Source organism: Prionailurus viverrinus, chromosome D4 (genome assembly GCF_022837055.1).
Source record: "Prionailurus viverrinus isolate Anna chromosome D4, UM_Priviv_1.0, whole genome shotgun sequence".
Classification (NCBI taxonomy): Eukaryota; Metazoa; Chordata; class Mammalia; order Carnivora; family Felidae; genus Prionailurus; species Prionailurus viverrinus.
This window is the reverse complement of record NC_062573.1, coordinates 7702465-7714216: the sequence shown is the minus strand read 5'-3', so window position 1 is coordinate 7714216 and position 11752 is coordinate 7702465. Positions and strand designations below refer to the sequence as shown.

At 40.7% G+C, this 11752-nt stretch overlaps 1 protein-coding gene across 1 annotated transcript in view; it reads right to left on the bottom strand.

Annotated features, from left to right (window-relative positions):
• Nucleotides 1–2597: 2597 nt before the first annotated feature.
• Nucleotides 2598–11752, bottom strand: part of LOC125150343 (complement C5-like) — an 89300-nt gene continuing 80145 nt past the window's right edge. The window contains exons 39-41 of the mRNA XM_047830139.1: nt 9937–10020; nt 4380–4518; nt 2598–3566 (exon numbers count right to left, since the gene is read on the bottom strand). Coding sequence (XP_047686095.1) covers nt 3428–3566; nt 4380–4518; nt 9937–10020 — 362 coding nt within the window. The 3' untranslated portion in view covers nt 2598–3427. The remainder of the gene's footprint in view (nt 3567–4379; nt 4519–9936; nt 10021–11752) is intronic.

The window sequence follows — 11752 nt, the reverse complement described above, 5'->3', positions numbered from 1 at the left end:
CGTGACAGGCCTGATCTGGTCTCTATGCAGTCTCTGGCCTCATCGCCACCCACCTCCCCTATGCCTCGCTCTCCTTCTATTACACCAGCCTCTTTGCTCTTCCTGTAAGACACCAGGCCTGCTCCTGCTTTGGGCCTGGGTACTCAGTGCTCCCTCTGCCCGGAACACTCTTCCCCTAGGTGGCCACCTGGCTCCCTCTCTCGTCACCTCCAAGCCTCTGCTCACATCTCACTTTGAAGCCCACTCTGACCAGACCACTCTATTGATAATGGACACCCCTCCTCAGCTACTCCTCAGCTCCCTTACTCTGTTCTCCTTTTCTTTTCCTCATAGTTCTTATCCCCTTCAGACAGTCAGGGCCAGGTGCCCAGGTATTGTCTTTACTGTTCATGATGTGTCTCTCCGTCCGGGATCGAAGTTCCATCAGGGTGGGGATCTGGGTACCAAGCGCCTAGAGTTGGGCTTAGACTACAATTACCAATTAGGGCATGTTTGTTGGATGTTGCTGAATAAATTAGCATCATCGGGGCTGGGAGGTAAGACTGGACATGACTTTGGCTCAGGATTCCTCACTGAGGAAAATGGAGTGAGGCTGCCTGTCTCAAGCTTGGCACACTGTCAATTCCACATATTTTCTTAAGACAGAGTTTCCTAAACGTCAGTCTTGTGCATGCCAACCTCATGATTTTCCCAAGAACAACCTATACTTTTGTTTACTTAAAACTTTTCCTTAAATAGACTTATTTTTTGACAGATACATTTATTTTTGAAAAAAATTGTATATCGTGGTTTTGAGGTGCTAGTTGTATTTTTTCTAATATATGTTAACACAAACATATAGCTGAATCACTATATCACCTACCCAAAACTAATATAACCCTGTATGCTAACTAACTGGAATTAAAGTAAAAACTTAAAAAAAAAAATAAACATCTAGCCATTAAAATGAATAGCGTTCATTTGTAGCATCTAAATCTTCTTACTGCCTCCAGGGGAAACCTGCCGTATGCTTTTCCCTTCAACCAGAAAGATCCTTCTGCCTCCCTCTCCCTACCCAAATCCCGCCCGGTCTTTAGGAGGTCCACGGAAAGCCCTCTAGCTCACACACTCACTCACTTCTCTGAGCTCCCTTCCTACTTCCAGAAAGAAATACATGCCTTGCTTACATGCCATGTGGTTTTGTTTTCTGTTTCCCAACATAAGATTATGAGATACCTTCTTAGAGCTGTAGAAAGGCGTTTGAATGTTCCACTCCCTTGTTTACAGACCACCAAAGAGATGAGAAGGTTTGTCCCAAGTCCCTGCAGGGGCAAAGCCAAGACTAGAATTTGGGCTTTCTGATGCCCCATACTCAGCAGGAATCCGCAGACACTTAATGAGTCCCTGTGACACATCCAGCATTGTGCCAGGCACCAGAGACAGGGGTGAACAGAACAGATCCAGACTTGCCCACACAGAGCTGATGGTGGAGCTAGGAAGCTGCACGCTGAATAAACAATATACCTGCTTGGAGACATAGTTGCAAGTGCCTTGGAAGAGCTGCTCAGGGTGGAGCAGGGACCCCAGCCTGTTTGGGGGGGTTGTGAAAGCCTCACTAAAGAAGTATGCTGGTGGATTTCTAAAGGGTGCCGGCTAACTCAGAAAGTTTTGATTTGATGTTTGAAAGCTCTGAGGTATCGTGGGTTAATTAGGCCACTGTGGCCCAACCTATTTGCCACAGTGCTTGGGGAAGAGAGAGACCCGTGCCTCCCAGCACTGCAGCCGTCAGCTCCATACATCCTGCATTCAGCAGGAGGGGGACAGGAGACGCTTCAGGTCAGCTCCGGAGGGGGGCCTCATCCCTTGCTGGCAGAGAGTCAGGGCATGGTTGTTTTTGCCAAGGGAGTGCCCACAATGTGAGCCTTGACATTAACGAAAATAAATTCTCAGCTCCTGGAAGTGGAAAATCTTAGTATTACTTACAAGGCACACTGCAAGCCTCGTGTAGTTCTGCCTAACTGGTAAAATGCAGATTTTACAAAAAGGGAATGTGTTACAGTCACTGTTACTGTTACAGCCAGAGTTTATCTTCCTGTTTCCTGGTGAGATTTCAATGGAGTTCGTTAAACTATACCTAAGAAACTCCAACTGCATCCTACCTTGGTCTTAGAAAATTAAACCTGACAAGCAATGTGATGGTCATGATGTGGAAGAGGGATGTGTCTGGACAGAGGGAAAGCCTTGGGGCTTGGTCTCCACTGCTGCCCCTTACCAGGCTGGGAAAATTGCTTCACTTTTCTGAGCTTCCATTTCCTCCTCCATAAATTGGGGATAATAATAATCCCTGTACCTTGTGAGATTATTGAGACATTAAATGGGAATCTATTGGGAAAATTCTTTCCTAAGATCTAAAGGTCACTTAGGGGCACCTGGGTGGCTCAGTCGGTTAAGCGGGCCACTTTGGCTCAGGTCATGATCTCTCAGATCGTGGGTTCGAGCCCCATGTCGGGCTCTGTGCTGACAGCTCGGAATTTGGAGCCTGCTTCGGATTCTGTGTCTCCCTCCGTCTCTACCCCTTCCCTGCTTGTGCTCTGTCTCTCTCTTTCTCTCTCAAAAAATAGACATTAACAAAGAAAAAAAAGAAATGAACATCCTGTTATAGACCCTCTTTTAGAAAAGCTCAAACATGGCTCCAAGACCTGGTTAGGGCCCAGCAGGAAGGTCTCCTGATCACCACTTGGCTTCTCCTCACCAGGTGCTGCACTGCGGGCTGCCTCCCAGGGTGATTATTGCTGAGGGAGACCCTGGGGGAAACGGACAGGTGCTGGGAGGGAGCGGAGGGAGTCGTGGGACCCCCATGGGGGTAGGGGAGCCACAGGGGCAAATGCTCCCACCTTCTCAGTTTGCTGAGGACTCTGAGGCTGGGCCTTCTCAGGTCTCTGCCTCTCAACTTGCCCATCTGTGTGGGTCCAGCTGGCCTCGCATAAAATAATAGGCTTCTTCGCTTTTTCCCACATTTTGAAAGCAAAGTCAGGTTTTAATGACCAGCTCTCTGCCCCTCGGTATTTTCTTTCAAGCAAAGGCCATGTTATTGTAAGATACTCCATTTCAATGGGGGCTGTTCTTCGGTCCCCGGCAGACATTCCTGAGCGGTAGGTTTTAGGAGGCGGTCCAATTTTTATTGCTTCTGGTGTCCGATAACCTTGGAACGGGTGTCTGTCTCCATGCCCCCTAAGGCCGTGTTATTTCAGAAAGTTACAGCTCTTAAAATCATCCTCTACTAAAAGCAAAGTGCCACTAATTCTAAGTAAAGTGAGCTTTCCAAATAAGACCAGCTATGAATGTTAAGAAGAAGAAGAAGAAGAAGAAGAAGAAGAAGAAACAAAAGAAAAGGAAGACACTTCCACAACAGGAGTCCACAGCGAAAACCCTACATGGTTGAACTTCCTCAGGGGTTTTCGCAGCCATTTAGAAAAATGTCTTCAGCAAACTCATCTAAATTAGCCAAGAACGCCTGGCATGATGGGCACATTGCGTTTGTAGGCCAATATTCAATCCAGGTGGACGAATCCAAAGGGTAGAGGTACCTGCCGAGAAAAAAGGAAAATGAATAGCGAAGAGCCCAATTCAAAGGCACTCAGGCTGCTCACCCCATGTGTCAGCCGGACTCTGCTGGGCCGGCCTCCCCCTGGGAAGGGCCACAAACCCTCAAATCTCGTGAAGCTGCTTGGGGCCCCACGATTAAAGGCGGGAATGGCATCTGTTTCAAGATCTATTTTTTTAAGAAGAGATCATAAGATGCATATTTAAACATCTCCCTCTTTTTTTTTTTTTTTTTCAACGTTTATTTATTTTTGGGACAGAGAGAGACAGAGCATGAACGGGGGAGGGGCAGAGAGAGAGGGAGACACAGAATCGGAAACAGGCTCCAGGCTCTGAGCCATCAGCCCAGAGCCTGATGCGGGGCTCGAACTCACGGACCGCGAGATCGTGACCTGGCTGAAGTCGGACGCTCAACCGACTGCGCCACCCAGGCGCCCCAACATCTCCCTCTTTACAAACAGAACAGTCTGAGAACTTATTGAGGGGGCAGATGTGGCAGAGAGGGGGTTGGAGGGGCGCCTTCAGAAACACCTACACACCCAGGTGCTCAGTCGGTTTATCCATCAGTGAGTTCCCAGCTACCCTGATGGTTATAAGTAGTTCTTTGTTTCCAATTCTCATTGTTTCATTGCTTCTTGGCCTTTTGGCTAAGGTCAAGTGTAAATTCACATTATTTTATTTATGCTCCTAATGGTTTGTTGGTTAACAGCAGGACACATGAGAAACATATAGTGTATTTAAGAATAAATTACACCTAGTTTTGAAGGAAAGATCAGAGGGATTCCAAAATGACTTACTTGAAACTGAAATTGTATTTTATCTGGAGGGCTTCTTTACCCATAATCAAATATTGTCTTCCTTTTTCCAGATCAGCGTTAGCACATGTTGCCTTTTTAATGAAGGTGACGTCAGAGTCTTTCTGGGCAACAGCTTCTCCTGAGAGGCACACACATGTAAGGTTATCACATTCATGTTATAATGTCATGATTATAAACTCTCACAATTCTAGTACCTCGTGGCTATTTACTCAAGAGTATATGTTTATCTCGAGTGGCAATTGGAAAGTGACAATGTCTATATGGTTAAGACTCTGGAATCTGGAATCAGGCTCTCTGGGACAAACCTCAGCTCTGCTACTTGCTGGCTGTGTGGACCCGGACAAATGAGGCTCAGATCCCTCATCTGAAAGATGGGAGTGACGATAAAACCCACCTTGGGAAACTGATGTGAGATTAAATGGGTTAACATATATATGAAAAGTGATTAGAACACAACAAGTGCTATATAAGTGCTTGTTATTGTAACTCCTGTAGAAACAGGAATTAAAAGAACGTCTCTATAGTTAAACAATATTAATCCCCAAAATACCAAAAAAGTATTTGGTAGCTGGCAATGGACAACTTTGTAGAAAAATGTAAGACGTGTGAAGGACTTGGAAAATTTTAAGGAGGATAACTTGGGATTCCCAAAGAACTCAGAGACTGGCAAGAAGCTATCTCTCCTACCTGGAATGCATTCCTCCCCATGTTGTCCTGTTAAATTTCTACCCATCCTCAAACACATCATCAATTCTCAAGGTTTCCAGTAAACACTCCCAGAGGCTCTTTCTCATAAATATCTCTCTGTCTCTCCCTTACTCCCATTATACTTGAGCTTCTATCACAGTATTTCACCCCACATGTATCTTCAGCGAGCCTGGAAGCTTCTTGAAGCAGGGACTGGGCCCGATTCATTGCTATAGATTCAGGACTGATGATGAGTTATTAAACTCTGACAGAGTTATCCTGTACATAATAGTACATACATCATAATACATAATGTACATAATAGTAACTACATCAATAGCAAACTTTAATTAGTGTTCTTTAACTAGTGTGCACACATCAGCTCTCCTGATGACCATTAAAACATACATGACTTCCCCTGGCAGCAATATCTAAACAATATTCCCAGCACTGTTTACCAACTCAGCCCCTGTCACGGCCTTATCATTATTTTTAAAAGCCTCTGGTTATGGAAAATTTCAAGCATATTCAGAAAGAGGGAATAATTAACCTTGGCTCAACAATCACTGATCTTTTTTTTTTTTTCCATTTATATCTTCACTCCAAGCACCCTGTGTTTTAGGGGAAACACCAACTTGTCATTATCCTTGAACTGTATAATTGCTCTCTGTTTTAAATAGTTTAGGTTTTAGTTTGGCTTATTGTTAGTGTGCAGCAATTCTTGGGTAAGTAGTAAATGTGTGATGTTTTGATATTTATAGACATTTAAAATTTATATATATTAAAAAATAAACACCCAGAAAGAAGAGATAATAAATTATGCAAAATTTTCTTAACATTTCCTTTTAAGTGTCATAAATGTGAATCTTCTGAATGGACAGGAGAACAGAAAAGAAATGATATTAAAAAGAACTACAGCTTGCGGGGCACCTGGGTGGCTCAGTTAAGTGCCTGACTTTGGCTCAGGTTATGGTCTCATCAGGCTCTGTGCTGACAGCTTAGAGCCTAGAGCTGCTTCGGATTCTGTGTCTCCCTCTCTCTCTCATTGCTCTCTGCCTTTCAAAAATAAACATTAGGGGCACCTGGGTGGCTCAGTTGGTAAAGTGTCTGACTTCGGCTCAGGTCATGGTCTTGTGGTCCGTGAGTTTGAGCCCTGCATTGGGCTCTGCTCTGTGCTGACAGCTCAGAGCCTGGAGCCTACTTTGGATTCTGTGTCTCCCTCTTTCTCTGCCTCTGCCCGCTTATGCTCTGTCTCTGTCTCTCTCAAAAATAAATGTAAAAAACAAAAAAAATTTTTAAATAAATAAGAATAAATAAACATTAAAAAAATTTAAAAGAACTATAGCTTGGGAATCATCTGATACTGCACAAAATTGAGAACAGTCTGGAATGTCTTTTGATTCTGTGCAAGAATCGGTGCAAAATAAAACAAATAACTTGCATTTCTGGAATGAAAAGCACTTGATTATTTCAGTAAACATAGGAATGGCTTATTATTGCTTATAATGTGAAAGCTGGATGCAACTGGTGCTCAAAAGTTGGGCTGTGAAACGATCAAAGTGCTAAACACCTATTTTGTCAGAATGACGATCATGGTTCAAATAAACAAACTTTGTGATCATCAATGAGAAAAAAACAGAATAACATGCTAAATCAATTTCATACAGTGAAACATTTGAAACAATAAAAACCAGAAAAGCATTTTATCAGAGTATTGATCCACCAAATAAATATTTGGAAAGTATTATTAGAATCCAACTCTAGTCTATGGCTAACAATGATCAAGCATTTTCAGACTCAAAACTCTTGATAGAATATCAAAAGAGAAAGAAAATCAATATAAACATATTGCAATTTAGATTTATGGTCCTACTTATTGTAAAATTTATATCTACTGAAATGAGAACACAGCTTTTTGGAAAATCTAAATAAGGTGATAAAATTAAATTCCAATATTTTTTTATTAAACTCTTTTTTAAAATGTTACTTGTTAATTAATTAATTAATTAATTAATTAATTTAGAGAGCACATGAGAGTGGGGGAGGGGCAGAGAGAGAGGGAGACTCCCAAGCAGACTTTGCACTGTCAGCACAGAGCCCGATGTGGGGCTTGATCCCATGAAACATGAGATCATGACCTGAGCTGAAATCAAGAGTCAGACGCTTAACTGACTGAGCCACCCAGGCGCCCCTTAAATTTCAATAATTATTGTGAAAATCAAGTACTTAACATCAAAAGTGTTTAAAATAATGTAAAAAAAAACCTGTCGACTTCGAAGACTGCTTAATGGGTTTTATTGATATCAAGGTGGTACTGGAAGGAATAACTGAACAACTGTTTGAGAGAATGGAGTCATGAGGAATATTCATGTGAACTCCTTACTGGTGCAGATGCAATGCCAAAGACGAGTCTGGGCTTCAGCAAAAATTTGGAAGTTCCCAGCTGTTCAATTTGGCTTTGACTGAATTATGTATCAAGTAGATATCAAGTGTCTCTGGACAATATAAAGATACGAGCCAAGCAAAAGATCACTTTAAATATTGTCTCAATAAATTTAGTGTTTACTACCACATATCTAATACACACTAGACAGAAGTAAGTAATAAGAAAGCTTTAAAAATTGTAATAATGAAAACAATTGCAATAATCAAAATTGGAAAAATATTCGGATTTTGATGGGCAGCTGGTAGTGCTAGAAACATGAGGGCAGTTTGGAAATTATAAGTTTGATAGATTCACTTTGATACATAATCATGTACACAATTGTGTTATAGGAGCAAATATTTAGAAAGTGGATAGATATACTTTTTGGTGATTTGCTTATGATAGTCTAGCAATTTTGTCAATACCATCTTTAGCTGTTCAAGAAAAGATATTTCAGTTTTGATAAGCTCACAGATTACAGAATGATAAAACCATATAAAAATAAGTAAAGGAAACTACAAAAGTGGAACAAGAGCTGTTATAAAATCAAGAATGATCATAAATTTGATATAAAACAAAATAAAGTCAACTTAAGGGAAAAGCTAATTTATGAAAATATTTTTGTTTTAGTGACAAGAGTTAAAATTATGACAAACTTTTCAGTTTTTTAAAAAATTTATGAAGTCTACATTTTTTGCCTTTGACATTTGGAAAACTGAGGGTTGAGGGGAATAAAAATTAAGAAAATTGGGAAAGCTAAATATGGCATTTCAATAAATTGTTTTTATGATTTAGCTGATAATAGAGATATGTTGAATATGTAAAAATGTCAGACAGTATCCAAAGGACTAGAAACACTTTGAATGTAATTACTACCAATTTAGCTTGAGCTGAGAGAGACTTCATTACCATGAACAATACTGTCACCATAGGAGAAATTACTTATTGAGATTATAGGTTGTGTAAAGACTATCAATGCAATAAAGATGTAATTGGAAATGTTTGAGGTGGTTCCTCATTGTCAAATCAAAGCTCAGATGGGCAATTCTGTAGTGAGGCAAGCAAAATAAAACTGACAATTTCTAAAAATAAAAAACTTATTTGGAATTATTAGAATGATTTAATGGGGGCGCCTGTGTGGCTCAGTTGGTTAAGCGTCCAACTCTTGATTTCGGCTCAGGTCATGATCTCACGGTCCTGAGGTTGAGCCCCACATCAGGTTCTGAGCTGATAGCACAGAGCCTGCTTGGGATTCTCTCTCTCCCTCTCTCTGCTCCTCCTCAGCTTGTGCGTGTGCACATACTCTCACTTTCTCTCTCAAAATAAATAAATAAACATTTAAAAAAGAATGATTTAATGAATCATTTGTGTGGTAATTTATGTAATCTGACAAGCAGCATTATAACATTTATAGCTTAGTTTAATTAGAGAATAAAAGGGAACATATTTTTAAATGTTTTATGTGTTATTTTACATACAAGTTCATTTTATTCTATTGGTTATTGAAACTCTCATTTATCTTCACTGAGCCTCTAACCCAAGCCTTTGCACTTCACAGATGTCCTTAACTGGTTTCCCTCTTTCTATTTGTGTTCCCTCCAACAGAAGAAAGCCAGAGTTATCTTTTCTTTTCTTTTTTTTTTTTCAATTTTTTAAATGTTTATTTATTTTTGAGAGAGAGAGAGCCAGAAACAGAGTATAAGCAGGGGAGGGGCAGAGAGAGCCAGAGACGCAGAATCTGAAACAGGCTCCAGGCTCTGAATTGTCAGCACAGAGCCTGACACAGGCTTGAACTCACAAACAGTGAGATCATGACCTGAGCCGAAGTCGGATGCTCAACCGACTGACCCACCCAGGCACCCCCAGAGTGATCTTTTAAAATCATAAATCAGATCATACTATTTGCCTACCTCAAACCTTTTATTAGCTTCCCTTTGGAATTCTAGAATAAAATCCAAATTTCTTGCCATGCCTTATAAATCCCTGTATGACCCTATCTCTCAGCCTCTTCTCACGCTAGGCTCTCCCTGTCTCATTATAGCCCAGTCACCCCCTGGGGTTCATCAGTTCCCTGATGGTGCCTAGTTGTTTGCTGTCTCAGGCCTTTGCATATTTGGTTCCCTCTCTGCCCCGTCCCTTTAATGGCTACACCCCTAAACGATGCCATCTGTTATCACAATACAGAAGCTTCCCACACTAATTCCATATCTCAAATATAGTGCTGGCTATGATTAATAATTGTTTAATTTGTTTTTTTCATTTCCTTTTTAAAAACACGTGTTTCCTTATATTATGGAATATAAGGTTTATGAAGGCAGGAACTCTGGTTGTGTTATTCAAGTTGTTTTCTCTGTGTCTAATAAAATGGCCCATAGTAAGTACTAAATATTGGTGGAGTGAAAGAATAAATGAATGAATTCTCACCAGCTTTGTAGATATCCAGGAGGGTTGCCGTGTACTTAACAAAGACATTTTCTTTGGTGATGGATGTGATACGAACTTTATAAGCTGGTAGAAGAAACAACACAAGAATTCGTGCTTAATATCACTAATGCCGTGTCCAGTAGAAGCCAGAGTTTGTCAAACAAATGAGAAAGGAAGCATAGCAAGCTTTTACGGGCACCCTGAGGTAAATCTCATTTCTTCCAAAAGGCCTTCCTAGATTCTGATAATGACTCATGGTTCCATTCTACTTAGAACCATTTGCCCTCGCCACTGTTACAGAACGGGCTGATTGGGATAAGAGCAATATTAAATTAAAAGACAGAAGCACACTAAACAGACAAAAATATGCCCTTGTTAGATGGAGTGTTCAGATTCTGATCCTTTAAGATTAGTGGGGTCACGCCCATGGGGAACGTGGAGGAGATCCTTCTCCATAGGCCCACAGAGGGTTTATCTACCATTCAGGCCTGCCCTGTGGGCCTCCTGTCTCCTTGCCTTGATCCCTTGCCTACCTCCACTGGCTTTGATCTTTGGGTTTTGACGGGATTCCGTTTTCTGACTCATCTTTGCTTGGATTGACAGCTATCTGACACGAGACATTCTCTATCCTGGTTTCTCTTCCTTCAGGCGTTACCTTTTAATCCATGGTATTTGATCTCACTTTTGGAATGGGAAGCTTAAAGAGATCTATCCCATCTATGTGGCCTAAGAAAAGATCTCATTTTTGCTTTGGGTGGGGTTGAAGTGAATGATCTGAAAGGTTTGCCCATTTTGGGGATTCTAGCTAGCGAGCTAGATGAATGAACTCATTGTGCCAGAACAAAAGCTGAGTGAATTAGTAGTTTAAAACAGATTTAAAAATGTCCCGAAGTTCAGATTTATGTCTCTATGGTGCATATGGGCAACGTACCTGCTCTGGACATAGGTGGAGAGAGGGAAATATTTTATTTCGTTTTTATTTTATTATTCTAATATCAACCCATAGTCTTCAAAAAAGCCAGATAAGCCTTTTCTTGAGAATAATAAACTACATCCAGATTGCATTTATTCTATGTGTTAAAACAGGTTTTTGATATTCAAGAGTTAAAATAGTTCTAAAATGGAGGGAAGAAATAATTTGGTGAAATTTTTATTTATTAAACAATACAGTATTCAAATCTTAATGTGTTTTAAAACCTGCAGTGGGTCTTGGCAGAGTTAGGCAGCTTTTTTAGCTTTTTTAAAAAATCAAGATGAATTCTAAAAAAAGAAAGACTATAAACCATACCCAATTCATCCTGAGATGGCTGCATTTCCACTAAGAGAGGTCAGTATAATATAACAGAAATGATACTGGAGACCAGGATGCATCCTCATTTTCCTACCGACTTCTTGCATAAATTTGAACAAATTACTGAGTCTCCCTGAGCCTCAGTTTCTTCACTGGCAAAATACAGATAATTCTCTGTTACCTCAAAGAAGTCTTAGGGGGCCCCACTGAGGAGCCATATATGAAAACAGTTGGTAAACACCAAGTGCTGAATTAGATATACTTATCTTCATTTATAAATAACACCCTACTTACACACACACATGGTTTGAGATAGTGTACAAAATGCTCTCTTTCTCTCTCAAAACACACACACACACACACACACACACACACACACACACACACACACCAGAAATAAATAAACATTAGAAACTATGGATAGAAAACAAGACTACAACCATACTGGGCATCAGATTTAGCTCTGTGCTCCGGGTTGCCAGAAGGAGATGCTCCTTTTGAAGTGAAAGATTGCAGTTCTGCATA